The sequence below is a fragment of the Canis lupus genome, chromosome 11 (genome assembly GCF_011100685.1).
Source record: "Canis lupus familiaris isolate Mischka breed German Shepherd chromosome 11, alternate assembly UU_Cfam_GSD_1.0, whole genome shotgun sequence".
NCBI lineage: Eukaryota > Metazoa > Chordata > Mammalia > Carnivora > Canidae > Canis > Canis lupus.
This window is the reverse complement of record NC_049232.1, coordinates 27,497,024-27,518,269: the sequence shown is the minus strand read 5'-3', so window position 1 is coordinate 27,518,269 and position 21,246 is coordinate 27,497,024. Positions and strand designations below refer to the sequence as shown.

Genomic DNA, 21,246 nt, shown 5'->3' with positions numbered 1-21,246 from the left:
CTTAATTCAAATCTAGATATATCAGCGCTGCAGTCTCAAAAAAAATATTGTCTTGCTGTAATCTTGCAAGGTTAAACAAAAGGCTTTAGCTGGGAGTATTTTTCTAAAGTAATACTAAGATATTGAGGCTTGTGGCTGGCTCAGTTGGTAGAGCATGCGACTTTTGATCTTGGGGTTGTAAGTTTGAGCCCCATGTTGTCTGTAGAGATTACTTAAAAAAAATCTTAAAAAAATTAAATATACTAGATATTGACATATGGCACAAAGCCAATAAATTGCTTCCCACAAAAAATCCAGAATTAATAGAGTATGAGACAGTAATCTATTTGGAAAGATAGTGATTGAACCATGACTTAAGATCCAGAATCTAGTCTGTTATCAACTAGCTACAGAATATTAAGCAAATACAATATGTACAATGAAAAGGTAGGGCTACATTCTAATATTCTTACAATTGTTTAAACTTCATTTATTACCTCCTAGAAATTCAAGGCTCAACGATCCATTACTGTCAGTCAGACTCTATCTACTCATATAAAATAGGTCTCATTATGAAAAATCAATCTTAGGTAGTCACAAAATTACCAAATGGGTTATTTGGATAGAATCTACAATCAAGGAACCAAGAAAATGTCAATAAAATGCCGAGAAAATATTTTTTTGAAAACAAATTTTGCCATTGAAAAAACTCCATTAAATCCATTAAACCAAAATGGATCTTACATCAAAATTATTGTCTTGAAAATGTTTGTATGATCTACAAGTTTTATATTTTCTCAAAAGTTATTTCCTGGGTGGTTAAAATACCAACCAAATACAACATATGTACTCTAAATCCACAAGAAAAATCCATACTTAAAAACTTTCCATCTGCCAACGACAGGGGATGAGCTCCAGGTTTCTCGATCTTAAATATTTCATTTACGAATCTTATCTGGCAGTCATTTAGTTTTCCTTCAGAACCCCTGTTTAAAAAAAGAAGAAAAGTTAAATTTTGCCAGCAAAATCTAAGCCATATACAAACAATTAAGAGTCATTTGGGAAACCCACTGAACTTTGTTGATTTAAAATTGGGATTGTAGCTTTTCTAATCACTTTGAGCTATTGTTTCCAATGGCAGGAAAAGTCCAACAGTGATTAGTTACTATTCAAAGTTAAGTGTAATTTTAGTGTAATATTAGGAAAAAAGCTACAGACTTCACCAAGATTATCTGGCTTGAATTGGTTATCTAGTAAATTTAAACACTAGATGAAATGATTATCAACCAAAATAAAAGATTTCCTTACAACATATTTCTAGTAAATATAGTCTCTGGGTAAAAAGAGGACATTAAAATGAAAAGTCCTTCAGATACTAAGTCATATTCAATATTTTGTGTTGAATTTACACCTGCTTGCATATGCTTCTTCAAAGTTTCCTGCTATTATTATGGATATTATATATAGATTTCTCCTTTTACTCTGTCAACTTTGGTTATAGATTTAGGATTTTTTTTTAAGATTTTATTTATTTATTCATGAGAGAGAGAGAGAAAGAAAGAGAGAGAGAGAGAGAGAGAGAGGGAGGCAGAGACACAGGCAGAAGGAGATGCAGGCTCCACGCAGGGAACCCAACATGGGACTCAATCTCGGGTCTCCAGGACAGGCCCCTGGGCCCAAGGCGGTGCCAAACTGCTGAGCCACCCGGGGCTGCCCTAGATTTAGGATTCTTAAATCATCTTATGAAATGTCTCTACCTCTAGAAATGCATTCTGCATCACAAGTGTACTTTTTGGGGGGTTAGAATGTGCTTGGTGAACTTTTGCATATTTTCACATGCAACACTTTTAAAACTTAATGTCAGATATTCACAAATGCAGACAACTGCATAAATGTATATAGCTTAATCAGTTATAAGGTATACATCCTGTAGTCACCAACCATGAGGAGACAGAACAGTTTACCTCAGAAGCCCTTGACAAGCTCCCTCCCAACATCAATCTCTTTTATTCCAGGAGTTATATTTACCTTAATTTTCCTCAGTCTTACCACCTGTCTTCCTAAGCATATCATATAGCTTTGCCTGTGTTTTAGAGACTATCAATTACCCACATTAGCTTTTTCTTTACAACCTGAAGAACCATCACCATTTGTCCTATAGAGTTGCCTCAATATTTTATCTGACAGTCAAGTCTTATCTTGATTTTGGTATTTGCATTCCCAAAGCATAATTTAAGTAGATTTTTTTGGTATTTGTATTTTCAGTAAATTGATAGCTGTATCCAGAGTAGAGGTTGAAAACCCTGTTCCACTGCCTGTTTTTTAAATAAAGTTTTACTGCAATATAGCTACACCTAACTCACTTATGTATTCTCTATGGTTGGTTTTGTGCTACAATGGCAGAGTTGAGTAGTTGTGACAGTGGAGACCATTTGGCTGTCAAAGGTTAAAACTACTATCTGGCCCTTTTTGCCAATCCTTGCATTTAGAAATGTTTCATCAAATCCAGGTTCATGTTTTGGTGATTTATACGTCTATTCTATTAGGAAGCACCCAGTTTATTTAGTTGTCTTTTCCTATGATGACAGCAGCTATCTATACTCAATGCTAAGATTAATTCACCGGGGTTTAAAGTGTTGATGTTCTAGTTCTAGCATTCCTTTCTCATTTATTTGCTAAAATTCCATAAAGGAAACTTGACCCCATCAATTATTTGGTGACTCAGTGATACATCATATAAAAAATATGGATTAAGTGCTTTCTTTGGCAACTTTAATAAACAGCCTCCTATATAGGTGACCAATGAGTTTCTTCTATATTACTAAGAATTCACATACATACTTGAGGTGCTTCAATCCAACATAGTTATCTTCTTTGTTGATGTTCCAACCATCTTTGACCAATAGGAACTTCCAGTAGACTCCCAATCTTTCTAACAACTTAGCAGCCTGTGGGTTTCCATGTTATCCCTAAGACAAGATGTGCCAAGTTCATCTTGCACATTTTCTGTCTCTACCCTGGAGTCCTATCTATAAGGAAGCCCAGTTTCTTTTGGGTGGAAATAATATTTCAAAATACTTCAGGCACTAGAAAAACTTAGTGCAACTGGGCTGATCACTTTGAGGTGGACAGAGCTACAAAATTTAAACATATACAGGAACATATGTACAAAATACTTCATGAGTTCACACAAATATTTTGTTCAAATTCAGGACCAAAGGGCAAATATACTTTTTAAAAAACAATTAATGTCTCTGTTTCTCCTTTCTCCCCCAATTAGAAAAAAGTAGTTATCAAAGACACTAGGAATGTCTAAATTAGAATGCTACAAATACTTCTTTGCCTTATCCTACATTACACACAGGACATTCTTACCAGTTGTCATGATTACTTAAAACAGTTTTAAATTCTCTTGTGTATTTCTGCCATCTTACAGTTGTATCTATGATGTCAGATCATATAATCCTTACATACTATACTTTCTCCTTTATATACCTCCTTTAGTCCTAACTTCTTTTTTTTTTTTTTTTTTTTAGTCCTAACTTCTAAATGTAAAAATATTTTTTAATGTTTGTCACTACTCTTTTTTTTTTTGTCACTACTCTTTAGGTCAAATTTTCTTCAATTATCTTGATGGCCTGAAGCTAATTCTCTAGAACATTCCCCAGGAAGTGTCCATGAGAACAGCTCCCCTAGTTCTCCCAAGTTAATGATGGGGTCTCCAGCCTTTAATCTGAAGGCCAGTTTAGCTACACTTAAAATCCTTGGTTCATCTTTTCTCGACTCATGCATGTCTTTCTGGGAGACTCTCCTTAGAAGGAATGAGGATTAACATCCTTACTTTTTTTTTTTCCCTTTTCTTCTAACTTAATATAATTTTAAAAAGGCGCTGATGTCAAATTACATATCTCTTGAACCCCCTAGAGGGTATAATTTCACTTAGCTCTACTAGTTCACAGCTACCAAGTTCCATAGAACTCACTTTTTTTAATTGTTATTTTTTTGAGAAGTATTCAAAACCATAGTAGCTAAAATCTAATCTGACAATAAGTAGTTGTCTGGGGCCAATGCTGATGGTAGTGGTGAAATCCAACGAAACCCGAAGGAACTTCCCGAGATGATGAAAATGTTATCTTGATTGTAGTGGTGATATGGCTATATACACTTGCCAATATTCACTTAAAATATTACATATTGCTTCATGTAAATTATGCCTCAAATTATTTTTTTTAAAAAAGGTACTATGGAAGCTTACTTTTTGAAATCTCCTAGCTCTATTCCCCTTCCCTATTTTTAACTAAATCTTTTTTCTTTTGTCTTCATTGTCCCTATTCTAGTCAATTTGGATTGCATTTCCAGTAGTTTTTCTGTATGGGGCTTTGTCCTGAATAGTTTTAGCTAGATTATTTTGAGAGCTCGCTGGACTCTAATCCTTTCAAAATCTTACTGCACACTGCTTGTACTCATCTAAACTGGTCTGCATACCCCTTTTAGCTTTAGTCTTTGCTGTCACATAACGAGTCATCCTAAAACTAGCAGCTTAAGACAAAAATTACCTCATAGTTTCTGTGAATTGGGTATTTGGGAGTAGCACAGCTGGGTAGTTCTCACTCAAGATCTTGCAAAGTTTCAGTCATGCTGTTGACCAGAGTTGCGATATCTAGATCTAATGGCTTAAATAGGGCAAGACCACCAGGATGTATGAATCCTCACAACACGGCAGCTGGCTTCCCCAAAAGAAATGATCTGGGAGAGCCCAAAATGGAAGCTTCAATGTTTTTATAACTGAATCTTGGAAGTGGTAAACCAACACTTCTGCCATATTCTCCTGGTCACAAGAATAACCCTAAAGAAAGATGTGGGAGGGTACGGTGTGAATATTTGAAGTAGGAATCACTGGGGGTCATCTTGAGAGATGGCTACCATAGTTGCTCTTCTCAAAACCGTTTGCTCAACTAGTTTTATTATTTCAGAGTTCTTGGGTCCAGCATATATCCTATAGTTACCCTTTCCTACCTCTTGCACAGGTACTGATACCACATTGGTCTTGTAGTTTTCAGCTAATTATCGCACCAGCTATTTTGATGTTCGTAGGGGATACTATAAATATCCTGAATGGTTAAAGATGTTGCCCATGAGGTTTGGATTAGATATTTTAGTTGCCCTATATGTTTGCACAGGGACATTCAGGGAGATTAAAAACCTATGCTGTTGTCGTCTACCTGGAATTCCATCTATCCTTGTAATATTAACTTGTGTGACTTCATATTTTAAGGAGTCTTTTGTATAAACAGCATATGAGTTTTGTTTTTGTTTTAATCCTGTTGATTTTTGTGTTTACCAGTAATATCTAGCTCACATTTAGTTAATATAAATGGCTGACATTTGGGTTTATTTCTACTCTTTTGCTACGTTTTCTATTTTACCTACCCTTTTGTTTCTTTTACTCTTCTTAACTGCCTGCTTTTTGATTAGTCCATTTCACCCTATTAATTTGTTAATAGCTTAATATTTACATAATTTTAATGACTAAAATTTTATTTTAATAATTTTATTAATATATTTTAATTTAGTGGTTCTTAGAGAATATACCATGTAAATAAACCCTAGAAATCAATCTAAGTTTAATTTCACTACTTCCTTGATGTCAGAATTTCATAGCTTCATTTTTCAACCCCCATCTTTTGCATGGTTGTCATGCATTTTATTCTACACAAACTTTACTACTGTTGTGAATAGTCTTGTCTGTACTTACTCATATAGTTATCCTTCCTCTGTTCTTTCATTCCTTCCTGTATTTCCATGTTTCTATCTGAGATCACCTTCCTTCTGTCTACAGAACTCTTGAGTATTTTAGGGCAAGTCTGTTGGTACTGAATTCTTAGGTATGGTTTGATTACCAAAAAATGAAGCCAAGATAGAAATTTCTAATGAAAACAGGTAACATCTCTGAGTTTTTTTTAGCAGTGTTCCAGATGCTGTTCCCATTGTGTTCTATAGCTTATATTATTTCTAATAAAAACAAAAGGAACATGAGCTGAGTTTTCAGCAGCATTACTGCAATATGCTGCTGTGTTTTCTTTGTATTTATCCTGCTTAGGGTTCACAGGACTTCAATCTGGGCTAAAAGCTAGAAATTTCAAAAGTAGGATGATTTTCAAATATCGTTTCACCCTTCTCTTCTTCAGGAACTACAAATAGATGTAATGTGTATCTTTCACCAGGTCCCATACGTTCAACAGTTTTTTCTGTTGTTTCTCCTAGTTTTTTCCAGGTTTCACAATTTGGATATTTTTCACTGACTTGCCTTTGAGTTCACTACTATCTTCTACTGTTAAGCCAATTTAATGAAGTCTTACTTTCAGATATCGTATTTTTTAGTTCTAGAGTGATTTCACAGATTCCATGTGATTACAGATTCCAATTCTCAGTTGAAATTCATCTTCTCATCTATTTTCTGGAGCATATTAATCATAATTATTCTAAAACCCCTGTCTGGTAACTTGGGTTATCAAGGTTTTTTTTTTTTTTAAAGGATTTTATTTGAGAGAGAGAGAGAGCACAAGTGGGCAGAGGGAGAGGGAGAAACAGACTCCTTGCTGAGCAGGGAACCTGACTCTGAGCCTCAATCCCAGGACCCTGGGATCATGACCTGAGCAGAAGGCAGATGCTTGATGACTGAGCCACCCAGGTGCCCCAAGATAAGCTTCATTTTTATTGTTGGTTTTTCTTCTAGTTTTTGATTATGTAGACCTGTCGTCTTTTGGAAGCATGTTTTTGGCTTCATGGCAGGATGAATATAAAGAAAACACAATGGCATATTGCGAATAATGCTGCTGAAAAACAATAAAAACAAAGAGAATATGAACTAAGTTTTCACCAGAAACAATGTAAACTAGAATACAATGGAACAGCATCTGAAAACACAAAAAATTCTTTAGAAATACATTTCTAATGAAAAGTTTGCAAAAAAAAAAAAAAAAAAAGGCAGCAGCAGCAGCAGCCAAGATAAAGATGTTACCAAACCAAACTTAAAATTCAATATTATAAATATAAAACATTCAGATGTTTCTATGCCATAGGAGGGAGCAATCTTCCTTCTGCTGGGGAGATAATATGGTGTTTCAACATCTTAATCAGCAACCACGCTGAGGCAAGGCTTGTTTACAGTCTTGGTAAGGCTTAGTCTACACATCCACAGTTTTCAACTAAGAGCCTTTTTTGTATACTCTGTGGGACCATTCCAACCACCAGTGATCCCAAAATCCATGTTTGCTTTCTAAGACTGCCGAAAATTCCACTATCCTGTTTACCTAAATTTTTAGCCTCCCTGCTCAGCAAAATGCCAGTATTCAGCAAAAGTCATGTGAAGAAAACAGGTCATCCCAATTAACTGCCCAAAGCTCTGATTTCTGTCTCTACCATGCCCCTAGTTGCTTTAAACTACATCTGCTCTGCATCCATTACTAGCAAAGTTCCCAGGGCAAAAAGCAACTATAAAAACCAACTAACTGCCTTCTAAAGTTCTTTCCATTCCAGAGTCCTAGGCCCTGTAGTTCTCCTTGCCTCTCTGTTGCCTTCAAACAGATGATAATGATATTCAATCTGGATCTTCTGTAAAAATGCTAATCACTGCCAGCTATTCCATTCTACCGGGAAACACAAACCTTCCATGTACTTCATTAGGTGCTTCAATAAATATCAAAAAAAGTTTCAAAACTAGAATCACTTGTTCACTTATTCACCTATCATTTTAGTTGAATGATTACCACATCCATTTCCTTTGCACAAAGCTGATGAAGCCCTAAGTCAAACACAAAAAAAATTTCCTTCAAGAAATACTATGAATCTAATAAACTGACAATTGTAAAATGCATTATTTTATGTACTACCAAAAAAGAAACTGGCCTGCAATGGGGTAGTCTAAGAAGAACTCCCAAAGTTGGTACTCTAAATGGAAGCCAACGATAATTTTATGAAATTATAAGAAAGAAAGAAGTTTGGAATGAGGGGTCTAAGAAGGACCTCCAAATAAAGCTAGAATACTATATGGCTCTTGCTCTTCTCACAGTTTAAGGTAAGTAAATAAACTACCTTCCTGGTAGAGATAGAAAATAAACAGGTCAAAACAAATACCCCCCCCCCCCCAAATGTCTATTTCAATGTTATCACTGGGTACAAGGAGAAAAAGTATCCCAAAAATTGAACTACAAGTTTTGCAGATATGAATTCATACTACCTGTGTGGTCTAAAGAAGCTCAAGCAGAGAATTTTAAGTTAGATGGTACTTGAGGTGCCTAGCAGAAGCAAACTCAAATCTCTGAAAGAACCCAACCTCAGGTGGCTCAGGGCATGATCCTAGGATGGAGTCCTGCATTGGGCTCCCCATAGAGAGCCTGCTTCTCCCTCTGTGCCTCTCATAAATAATTAAAATCTTAAAAAACAAAACCAAAAACCTAACCTCAGTTCAATAGTAATTTTAAGATACATTTTGACATGTTAAAAAACAAAAACCAAAACACAAAATCTATCTCAGATTCTGTGAAACACTCTATTTACTGAATACTCATTATAACTAGTGCCTAGAACAGGGCCTGGCACACAACAGCTAACAAAAATCAGGGCATTAACATTTCAGTGGTATAACAGGCAGAATTATGGGTGCCAGAAATGTCTATGTCCTAAGTACAGAAACATGCGAATATTATGTTACACAGCAGAAGGGACTTTGTAGACATGATTAAGTTAATGACCTTGAGGGACGCCTGGGTGGCTCAGAGGTTGAGCATCTGCCTTTAGCTCAGGGCATGATCCCAGGTCCCAGGATCGAGTCCCACACTGGGCTCCCTGCAGAGTCTGCTTCTCTCTCATGAATAAATACATCTTAAAAAAAAAAAAAGTTAATGACCTTGAAATAGGATTATGCATGTAGACCCAAGATAATTATAAGGGAACTTAAAAAGTAGGAGAGTCAGATATGTAATGTTAAAAAGGGAGGAAGTGGGCCATGGGCCAAGGAATTGGGGTATGGCCTCTAAAATCTGAAAAAGTCCGGGAAACAGACTCTCCTTTTGAGTCCCCAAAAAGTAACATCTCTTCTGACACTTTTAGCCTAGCGAAATTCGCACAAGACCTCTGACTTACAAAACTATAAAATGATAAGTACTACTGTTTAAACCACTAAGTTTGTGGTAATTTATTGCAGCAAGAATAGGAAACACTACAAGTAGGCTAAGAGAGACCAATGTTAGGTGATAATCAATGCCATAAAGAAGAAAAAAAAAAGAGTTAAGGAGACAATTCAAGGAATCTATGCTTGGTATGTGCATATATAATTTTATACATCAAGAAAGATGTTTTTTAAAGTGATGTCTGAACAAAGAACTGAGACAAGAGAGAGCAAACCAAATGAGTATCTATGCAGAGAACAAGCAGAGAGATGCAAAGGCTCTGAAGCAGACACAAGCTTATATACGTGATTAGGTATCACACGGCAGCCAGTCTGGTTAAAATACAGTGAGCTTTGATTTATAACTTGATAATGGACATCAGAATTGTGCTGTATAAGAATGTTAAAAATATCACTAAAGAGATTTGATGATAAACGAGTATAGATAAAATTTAGTAAATAAAACCTTATAAAAAAAGGACACTGAAAATAAAGTACATCTATAGTTTTAGTTTAAGCTTTAAATTATTTTCTTGTTAAGGTGTACATGTGAATTATTTTCTTGTTAAGGAATTCAAATTCTTATAAATATCTAAACTAGTCTAACTTCATATGGTATTAAATGCAATATGCATCACAATAGTAACTGAACAAAGCATTCTGAAAAATGGATTTAAACTCCAAATTTTTGTTCTGAATTTTCCTCAAAGCTAAAATAGAAACAGAAAATAATACTAAATAGAATTTGATCACTAGACAGCTTAAGCATATTCAGTTTTTGGTACTCACAAATTAAAAATAGAAATGAGCATGAACTTTAACTCCAAGTTCCCTTATCAAATATCCGAGGCAGATTAAAAACCATGTCCTGTATTTACTTCTTACTTTGCACTTTCAATATAGTAGAGAATGTATCAAAGCTGAAGGTTAGTTATCTGTAAAAGCCTAATAAAACTTGTTAGCCTCTGATGGGGCAGATTAAAAAGGCACAAACTAAACTCAGGAGTAAAAAAGAGAACATCACAATAAAGACTGCACATTAAAAGATGAAGTTAAATAAACTTATGACAATAAATAAAATTTAGGTAAAATCAAGTTCCTAAAAAATAAAGCTTTATTTTAAGAAACAGATCCTTTGAATCGCCCTGTCATCATTACAGAAATTAAATCAATCATAAAAATCCTTCCCACAGGGCAGCCCGGGTGGCTCATCGGTTTAACGCCACCTTCAGCCCAGGGCGTGATCCTGGAGACCGGGGATGGAGTCCCACGTCCGCCTCCCTGTGTGGAGCCTGCTTCTCCCTCTGCCTGGGTCTCTGCCTCTCTCTCTCTCTCATGAATAAATAAATAAAATCTTAAAAAAAAAAAAAAAAGAATCCTTCCCACAAGAAAACAGCCCAAGAGCGCTTTTACTGTGTAGCTCTACCAGTTAAGAGGACACAAAACCTCACCATAAGACAGAGACAGAATATTCATTCTATCTATTTTAATTATTTTTAAAAATCCGAGTAATTTGTGAAGGACAGCTAGATAGGAAAACTAACATGCAAATTTAACTCATTAACACAAATGCAAAAACCCCACAGGAAATTCTGTCAAAGCAAATCAGGACAGTATATCCCCAAAATGCCCATGTCAAATACTATAGTTATTGGTGAAATTTTGAAGTTTATTTCTTAGAGATAAAGTAGAAACATCTTTCAACAATGTACTAAAGGGCAGCTGGTAAATAAAAATCAAAAGAAAAGACAAAAATGTTGCAGTTAAAAGATGATTATAAAAATTCCAAAAAAGAACTACATGTAAATTAAAACTAGTAAATCTAGTAAGACTACTAGATCCAAGATCAAAGGTTACTTATATGGGCACCTGGGTGGCTCAGTTGGTTGGGCAACTGCCTTGGGCTCAGGTTGTGATGATGGGGTACTGGGATTGAGCCCACAGTCAGGTTCCCTGATTAGCAGGGAGTCTCCTCCTCTTTCTCACTCTGCCCCACCCTTCTCATGCAGAGAGCAAATAAATAAAATATTTAAAAACAAATCAATAAACACAAAGGTTACTTATATATGAGTAACAGAAACAACAAGAAGAAAAATAGTATTTATAGGAACAAATAGTATCTAAAGTAAAGATAACAGAGTCATAAGATCAGATCTCTGGTGAGTATTAAATAAAATTCTACCATATAATTGCCATCACTCTATTTTGAACCTACAAAAACATTTTATACGGTTCAAGCTAATAAAAATATGATAAAAATACATTAAAGACCTAAATAAATGGAGAAAAAAAGCACATTCCTGGATTAGAGTCATCACAATACGTATTAAATTCCCAATGGTTTTTATATTTAAATTACCATGATGACTTGGAAAGTTCAAATAAAAGCACACAGACCTAAGAAAACAGAACTACTGAAGACCAAGGAACGAAGCCCTGTTCTGTCATCATCATTAAAACGTGGAACCGCTATTAGGATACACAAAATAGACCAATGGTACAGAAGAGAAATCAGATAGATGCATCATATATACATACTTGATATGAAGTGATATTAAAGACCAGTGAAGGAAAAATGGGCTTTTTAGTAAGTGATGCTAGGAAAAATAATTATCCATACATATCAAGGTAAGTCAACTCCTTACCTCAAAACCTACTTCAAATGGATTAAAGACCTACCAAAAAAAGGCAAAACCAAAAGCTTTTTAAAATACTAATGGAGTATACTTAATGCATTTTGGGTAGGAAAGTTTGTTCCCAGCCCACTCCATGTTTTACTGAGATATAACTGGCATATGCTGTGCAAGTTTAAGGTGTACAACATAATGATAGGATAGATGTATACACTGACAAATGATTACCACAAAAAGTTAACTTCCATCACCTGAGATAGTTATAATTTCTTTTTGTAATGAGAACTTTTAAGACCTACTCTTAGCAAATACGTAATATAGCTAACTATAGTCACCATGCTGTACATTATGTCCCTGGAACTGTAAGTTTGTGCCTTTTGACCGCCTTCATCCATTTCCCCCACCTCCTACCCAAACTCCAAAAGGTTTAAGTCACAGAATGCAGAAGCATCAGGTGGAATAGTCTGATAAACTACTTAAAATTAAGACTATTATTCAAAACATGAGAAAAAGCTTAAAAGTGAATTTTTTCTCTACACATTACTGAAATGGTCAAGTCTCCACAATCAGAACTCCTAAAAAAAAAAAAAAGTCAGTAATACAGACTAACAAAACATTAATGTCTGGAACAGGGTCCTTTACAAAAGATATCTAAATTGCCAATAAACATAAGGCTATCAATCTCATTAGTTGTCAAGGAAATGCAAATCAAAACCATAATGATATACTATTTTATTATACAGCCCCCCTGCCTAGCAAAAATTTAAGTCTGACAAAATTAAGTGTGAGGAGAATGCAGAGCAATGGGACCTCTAATATTGCTGTAGATGTGTAATCTGATACAGCCACTTAAATATTTGGGTCACGTCTATTCAAGTCAAAGATGGACAGGTTCTACAACCCAGCAATTCTACTTCTAGGCAAGATACACTCTACAAAAACTAATGCACATAAGCACCAGAACACAGTAGGATGTTACAACAGCACAGTTTGTAACAACCCCAAACTATCAACAGCAGAATACATTTAGACCTTCATTCTGATTATTTACCCACTCTTTCCAGTAAAGACAAAATATTTCTAATCATGAAAAAAAAATCCTATCCATAGCCACATGCCACACTTGCTCCTTTTTAGCTCTTATGTTCCTAACATTTGCTTCATCTCAGATTTGTTATACTATATCCCTTATGTTTAACATATATTCCATATTATCTGATCCAATTATATATCTATCCAATATATACTATATATAACATAATAATCCTGTTAATCAGAATGTGACAAGAATGTGAGTGTGGCTGCTTCATATATATATATATATATATATATACACACACACACCCACACACCTGCCAGAGTAATTCTAGAATCGCTAATGCTCCACAAAAATGTACTAAGAATTCATTCCAAAAAAAAAAAAAAAGCAAAGCACAAAATACATATACGACATTGTTTGAATATTATAAGAACTAGAAACAGTTTAACAGACTTTAAAAAAATTAGTGATTACTCATCCAATAAACTCTATTCAAAAGAACTAGACATAAAAAAAAAAAAAAAAGAACTAGACATAGATAGTGGTAATTTTTTCCTATGAGTAAAAAAGTACCTGTGAAACAATGCACAGTACACTCCGTCACTTGAGGGAAACACCAAAATATTTCTTAAAGAATTAATGATGGAAATAGTGAAGCAGTTTGGCATTTGGGTAACATTTTACATTTTGAATTCTCTTTATTAAGCTTGTTAAATTCTGTAAACTGAAGAAAATTACTATGAAGGAAAATTTCAGCTAGTCTTACAAGTACAGCAGAGAGCTGGTAAGGTTGATATTCACTATTTCACCAACATAGATTTTCATACAACCACAGCTATTGAATGCTTTTGTATATTACCTTTAAGAATCCTGTGAGGTAAACAAGGATTTCTCAAATATTCAATTATTTCCATGATGCTTTCAAATAATATCTCCAGCCTTAAAGTAGTGATGGACATTTAAGGGACATTCCCAATAAAAAAGAAAAAAAATCTCAATTTATATTAAAAGGTTCTCTTTTAGTATATAAATTTCTAACTTTCATATTTTTTTCCTAAAGAACATTTGTGTAATACCTAAAAATTATATTCACTGATTACTTCAGTAGCTAAAGGGCATAGTGTAAGTAATCTTACCCTAAGATAATATTCACACGAAGTTCTTTTTTGGTCCTTGAGATTGTCTTCAATGCAGTAATTTCTGCATCAAACCAAAATCCTCTATTACCAGGATTTTCTACAGAGTAATTAACCATTACCACATCACCGACATTTAGTTCATTCCATTTCAAATTGGTTCTAGCTCGTGGTCGAAGATCTTTGACATTTATTTCTACAGTACCACTTTCTGGATATCTGAGGAAAGAAAAAGAGAAGAATCAGAGAATGCTGTTTATGATTACTACCAAAGACTAGAAGTATACACAACATATATTTTTTCATGATTTTAACTGCCAAAATAAACAGTTCTTGCTAACATTTTAGTAAGACATTCTTTGCCAGCTTGAGGGGTACAGGCTGGGGTAGGTAAAAAAACACAAGCTCTTCTGCTCCATCTTCTTAACCTAAGCTTAAAAATTACTTTAACAGGACTAGACACTGAACTGTTCTTGAACTTGGGAGTCAGTTCACAGTGATCAGCTGTTTGTTTTACATATAATAAAAACATGAACTTAGTACATTTCAGTATGTTTCAAGAGCCTCCATTTTTCCAGGAGGCAGCAAAATTCTAGTTCTTACATGTAGCCTAGTAATACCCCCCCCCCAAAAAAAAATGGAACCATGTGAAATAATTCTAGCAGGATCTTGACTCTGTGCTTCTTTAAGCTTAACTTAAACTGAAACCTCATCTGAACCCAAACCTTTAGAAGTTTCCTGAATTTTAGGCCTAACTTCTGGTATCAACAAGCCAAAGACAGCAATATAACAGTCCACATTGGATCCTAAAAAATTAAGACCGGTCACCTTTATGTATTGCTTGGTAGTAGGGGAACAAAGAGAGGAGTAGGAGTAGTGTCTGGTTCCTACTCTTGGAAAGCTCAATCTGTTGGGGTAGGCCAAACTACTATAATGGTGTTTCTTAAGGTATGGGCCCCAGACCAGCAATTAACATCACCTAGGAAGATGTTACAAATGCAAACTCTTGGGCTCCACTTTGGATCTAATGAGTCAGATAATCTGGGAATAAGACCCAACAACTGATTTTCATAAATCCTGTCAGTAATTGAAAAGCACATTCAAGTTTGATAAACCTAGTGTGAATAAGTATCATATCCTAGTGTGACAGTATTAAGGTAGAAACTAAGAGAAAAGACCATTAACCCTTAACTGAGAGGCCTGCTCAAAATGTAAGTGGGCCCGAAGTCGGAAGCAGCTCTAACAGGAAAGCCTTGGCCCTTCTGAAGAAACCAAGTACTATGCAGCAAGTCTAGGACTCTCACAGTATACCCAACTCATTTAGAGTAAATGGGTATAAATTCTGGGTGGGATCTTTAGTTAATCACCCAATTTACCGAAGTCTCTTCATATTTTAGCTTATTGAAAAAAATCTCAGGATTAGCAAAGGATGTCAGAGTGGATCTTGTCCATTTGCCTTCTTAGTGCCATAATTCCCTTTTACAAGCTTTCCAAATAAGCATGTAACCTCTGCTTGGACAGTGATAAGAGAGCAGTTTTAATCCTAAGAAACGCCATTCTATCTTCATAAATACTCTGACATAGCAAAGAGAAGATACTTGACACTGGATCAAGCTTTGGAAGCTTGGAACATAAGCTTTGGAACTCATTTTATGCCTAAGTTCCATGAAGAAATCTACACTCTGTCCACAAAAGACCTAATACTGGACAGTCTAAATGCCCCTGCCACCCTCAATATTTTTAAAGATTTATTTATTCATGACAGAGAGAGAGAGAGAGAGAGAGAGAGAGAGAGAGGGGCAGGCAGAGACACAGGCAGAGGGAGAAGCAGGCTCCATGAAGGAGGCCTGATGTGGGACTCGATCCCGGGTCTCCAGGATCACACCCCGGGCTGAAGGTGGCGCTAAACCTCTGAGCCATCAGGGCTGCCCTCGATATTCTCTTTTAAGTAAAAATACTTAAACATTTTTTTTTTTATTTTTTTTTTTAATTTATTTATGATAGGCACACAGTGAGAGAGAGAGAGGCAGAGACACAGGCAGAGGGAGAAGCAGGCTCCATGCACCGGGAGCCCGATGTGGGATTCGATCCCAGGTCTCCAGGATCGCGCCCTGGGTCAAAGGCAGGCGCCAAACCGCTGCGCCACCCAGGGATCCCAATATTTTTTTTTAAACATTTTTTTTTTTAATTTTTTTTTTAATTTATTTATGATAGGCACACAGTGAGAGAGAGAGAGGCAGAGACACAGGCAGAGGGAGAAGCAGGCTCCATGCACCGGGAGCCCGATGTGGGATTCGATCCCAGGTCTCCAGGATCGTTAAGTAAAAATACTTAAAACAGATTTCCTTCAACTTATATAAAAAGGTTTTGAGTCCTTTATCATCCTGGTATCTTCACTGGCTGGGTTTAAATTCCCATTTTGGCTTCTTACTAATGAGTATCCTTGGGAAAACTATCTTTATAAAACCTCCATCATGTGTAAAATGTACCTTAATGACAACTGTATCACACGTGGTTGTTTCAAGAAAATGAAAGTGCTTAAAACAGTACATAATGGGTTAAACATCAGTTAAAATTTTGTCATTATCCCACAGAAATAATCCTAAAGAAACTGACAGGTACAAAAATCACGTCTAAGTGCTTAAAACAGTACATAATGGCTTAAACATCAGTTAAAATTTTGTCATTATCCCACAGAAATAATCCTAAAGAAACTGACAAGTACAAAAATCATGTCTATGGTTCTGTTCTTCTCCCATTTCAATCTCATTTTCTATGGTCAAACCTAAAGTCTCTAGCCTAACACCTGGGGTTTATACACTTATGTTGTTTCATTCTGGTTTGGTCACAAAAATAACCAACATTTCTCCTAATCTGTAAAATGAAGTTAGATTACTTCTTTTTTTTTTTAAGGACTTCTCTAATTTTGAAGTTTGTGAATTTGTTTCCTGCTTCAATATTCTTAAATAGGATAGAAAACTTTTTAAAGGGAGATTCTTTTCTCAGCCATAATGTGAAAATTATATTTTGACATTATGACATTATGTATTTCTGTATTTTTAATAGAGAAAGAAAGCATAGTTCAATGGCAAAAAACCCCCACAAAACTCTATTTGCCTAAGTTTGTCAAAACTAGATACGATACCAAGGAAATATTTTAAACAAAGTAGAAATCTTGACCCAAGTCTCAAAATTGTATATAAAAATCATGTTCATCAGAGATAAGGCAAAATAAATCAACCTTTACATCAGAGCAAGAGAATTTAAGCTATATATGCCCTGGAAATAAATTTGTAAAATTTCATAACATAATTATATTTACATATACTCTGTTATGTATAAACTAGTCTATAAGAGGTAACTCATGAAAATGAAGCATATGTTTCCTAATTCCAGCCAAAAATATGCTAAGTCAATGCATTGTATAAAAACAAACATGGAAGGAGTACATAAAACTCTTACCAAAGTCAAGAACATGCCAAGTGCTCAAATATCATTACTCTTTTCCTGGGCATCTTTATCTACAGACATCTTAACACACATAGAATGGGAATACATAAGCTCCACTATAACCCCTTTCCTTCAGATTCATATATCCAACTACATTCCTAACAGATATTCCTCCTTATGCTGTGCCTTTTAACACTTAACACTAAACTATAACCCCTTAATGAAGGCCTGCATTTCTCTAAGCCTATCTGACATAAAAGCATAACATAGCTCCATCTTTAGGATCACATCTTAAATCCACATCACACTTTTGCTGAAGTCTAAGACACAGACCTACTTAAAAGTATTTTGTGAAGTTTGATAATTGTCTGTTCATAAATTGTGGGAAAACAAGTATTCTCATACCGTTGATGGGAATACAAAGTAGTAACAACCCCCTGTAGAGAGGAATTTAGCAATAGCCAGCAAAAATTCCTATGTTTACCTTTTGATCCGGGAATTCCATTTCTAGGAATCCATCCCAAACATTAAACAAAAATCCCCTTGGAGGGACACATACAGAAATCTATTTATAGCTATATTATCTGTAACAGGACTACAAACAATCAAATATCTATAGTAGAAAACCATTTGAAATAGCATATGGTAGAATTATATAATGGAATATTATGCTCATTAAAAAGGCACAGAATACCTACAATGGAGTTATATGGAGAGCTATGGTGATAAAAAGCAAGATGTTGTGTTCATAGTGTGCTACTTCCTAGTGTGTGTGTAAATACAAATATATATTTGTATACATACACATACAGATGTGAATATACACAATTATATGTTTTTAAAAACAGAAGGATAAACCAAAACTAATATAGTTACCATAAAAAGAGGTAAGAGAAAAAACCATGACGACATTCTATTTCTCTTCATGTATCTTGTATGGAGATTTACCTACAGAACCATGCAATGTTTTTTGTAATTACAAAGCAAAACTTAAAAAATATAAGAAACCCCTAAAAATCAGAAGCATAGTGGCTTAACTACATAGGGACAAACCATTACAAGTGACTTAAAAACACTAGGTTAACAATACATCCCAAATAGGGTTATTTTCTAAGGACACAAAGTAAAAAAACCAACTTTTCAGTAATCATATTGTTTGCAATGTAACTACTGCCTAGTCTGAAACTACAATGAGTAGGATAAGGCAAATCAATGTTATTAGGAACTATGATTTTTGAGAAAAAAAAATAAATGGAAGATTAAAGAGATTAAATTATCACTCTCAATTTCATTGGAAATATCAATATAAACCTATGGTATACTTAAGTATTTCCTGGCTGGGTCCAATGAGAAGACCTAGAAACATGATTAAACAAGTATCTATGGGCAGCCCAAACTATGTGCTCTAAATACCATCTCTAAGAAGAACTAGAGTTCCGTGAAGAAATGGCTGAATCCATGTCTGTGCAGGAAATAGAAGGGCTTTGGACATCCTGCTATACCTGAATGCAAAGAAGCCCTCAAGAATGGTAATGTCAAGTTCAACTTGAAGGAGCCTCCACAGGCCAGAGATGGGACAACTTGGGCACCAAGAACTTTAAAACATGTGTTAAAAATCTATTAGTTCAAAATAATGGATCTAGGTAAAGATTAATGGCTGTCAAACCATTAAAAGCTAATAGCATATTTCACAAGAAGCAGGTATTATGTGCCTTCCCATATTACACAATATGTAAGTAAACACCGTCTCTCAACTAGTCTTATCAAATAAAGAATTTGAATGCAATCAAACCTCTAGATAGAAGTATAAGCTTTCAGGAAACTAACATTAACAGAGGAAAAGTTAAATACTACTATGGGGATGTAATCAGTAAAGCCCAGACTCTGGGAAAACTGAATAAACTGTCACTTGCCTTGTATAGATAACCTTTTTCCCTCTTTGCTGATTTAAGTCTCAACTTACAGGTTTTACTCATCTATTAAAAGCAATGGGTAGATCTTGGTTTTGATCCTTATTTGGACAACTTGAATATATTTTTTGAAAAGACAAGCCTATGGACAGGTTACTTGATATTTATGAATCATTAAGAATTTTATGCGAGATTTGTTTGTTAGGATCTCTAAAACCATCTCCAGGCTCAGTGATTTACTTGGGAAACTCAAAGGGCTCTTTTTCATAGGACAGCATGTGGTTATTTTCACAGCTATGACTTACTACACTGAAAGGATACAAAACAAAAAACAGCAAAGGAAAAAGGTGCATAGGGTAAAATCAGAGGAAACCAAGTATAAGCTCAGAATCCTCTCCCAGGAATCACACAAAATATGTTTAAATCCTCCAGCAACAAATTTTGACAACATATGTGAAATATTATCTACCAGGGATGTTCAGTAAAGAATACATGGTTTTTATTAGGGGGTGACCACATATGCACTCCTCGAAGCAGGTGTTCAGCATAAACCATACTGTTTGCAAGTCAGGTACAGTGAGTTTGTTTTTTAAGTCAAGAAATGATGAGAATCTTCCTGAAAGGTAAGTTCGCAAACATGAGCCAAAGGTCCACTGTGCAGACTTTTCAAAGAAAATCAGCCTGAGATCTGAAATTTTTTTTAAAATTTTTATTTATTTATGATAGTCACACAGAGAGAGAGAGAGAGAGAGAGGCAGAGACACAGGCAGAGGGAGAAGCAGGCTCCATGCACCAGGAGCCCGACGTGGGACTTGATCCCGGGTCTCCAGGATCGTGCCCTGGGCCAAAGGCAGGCGCTAAACCGCTGCACCACCCAGGGATCCCTGAAATGTTCTTTTCTTACATACTTTAGAAAAAGAATCCTTTGGCTATTTTGTCAGCTGAATGCTCTGAAAGGTTATGATGAAGGTGAACCTATAAAAGATAGGGAGAAAGAGTAGGACTAGGTAGCAAAAGCCCTTAGACTATGTTCGTCTGCCACTTTGAAAGAAGAAAGGAGAGCTAGGCAAGAAAAGCATCAGACTGTGTACAACTCTGATGAAGTCTTGACCAGTCTAATGGTGAGCTCCAGTACAGAAACTGACCATAGGGATCCCACAGTGGGCAGAAATGGCCAGGCCACACTTGCTCACTGGTTGGAGGATGCCAGGAAAGTGTGGTCTTGGCTCAAACACTGTGGCAAGTCTCCAAAGTGCTGTTGCTAAAAGTTTTCAGCTAATTGCATTCATTCCTTGCAGCTGGTCAAGTTTTTTTTTTTTTTTTCTTTTCTTGAAGGGAGGAAGAGTGCACCCACCATAGCTACTTAGGCCATTTACTGGTTGAAATGAGCTAAGGTTTGGGACTTGCTTCAAAATAATCCAGCGGTGCTTGGGGATGCTGGTTTAAACAAGACTGGCCAGGAATTCATAATGGTTGAAGCTAGGGGATGGATTCATTATACTGTTCTCTCAACCTCTGAATAAATTTAAAGATTTCTATAATAAATAACAGTGTTTTGTAGTTCAAGTTAAAATCCAAACAAAAGGCTCATCCTTTTTCAGTTTTCCCATATATGTACAAAATTCAGAAAGTTAACACTCAAGCCTTACAATGAGGACAAGCAGTCTCCTGCCCCAGCCCACCATATTCTTGGCTCCTATTCCAGAATACAACCATTTTCAATTGTTAGCTATTGCTTTTATTTACATCTGTATTTTAAAGTAACACGCTTTCTAACACTTTGTATTTTACTTTATTATTCTACCCATCCCTCAGGTACAGTTCATTTGTCTCCATTCTCCTCTTCCTTTTAATTGGTAACACATGGCCCTGCTTTAAGTGTTCACATATTAACAACAACTCTTAGGATAGAAGTGCTATTCTACCTCCC

The 21,246-nt window shown here is 35.4% G+C and overlaps 1 protein-coding gene across 2 annotated transcripts in view; it reads right to left on the bottom strand.

The window, feature by feature from the left end:
• UHRF2 (ubiquitin like with PHD and ring finger domains 2) overlaps positions 1 to 21,246 on the bottom strand; it is a 77,346-nt gene that overhangs the window by 27,697 nt on the left and 28,403 nt on the right. For both annotated transcript variants that reach the window (XM_038552326.1, XM_038552325.1), the window contains exons 4-5: positions 13,957 to 14,175; positions 856 to 965 (exon numbers count right to left, since the gene is read on the bottom strand). In XM_038552326.1, the coding sequence (XP_038408254.1) occupies positions 856 to 965; positions 13,957 to 14,175 (329 nt within the window). The remainder of the gene's footprint in view (positions 1 to 855; positions 966 to 13,956; positions 14,176 to 21,246) is intronic.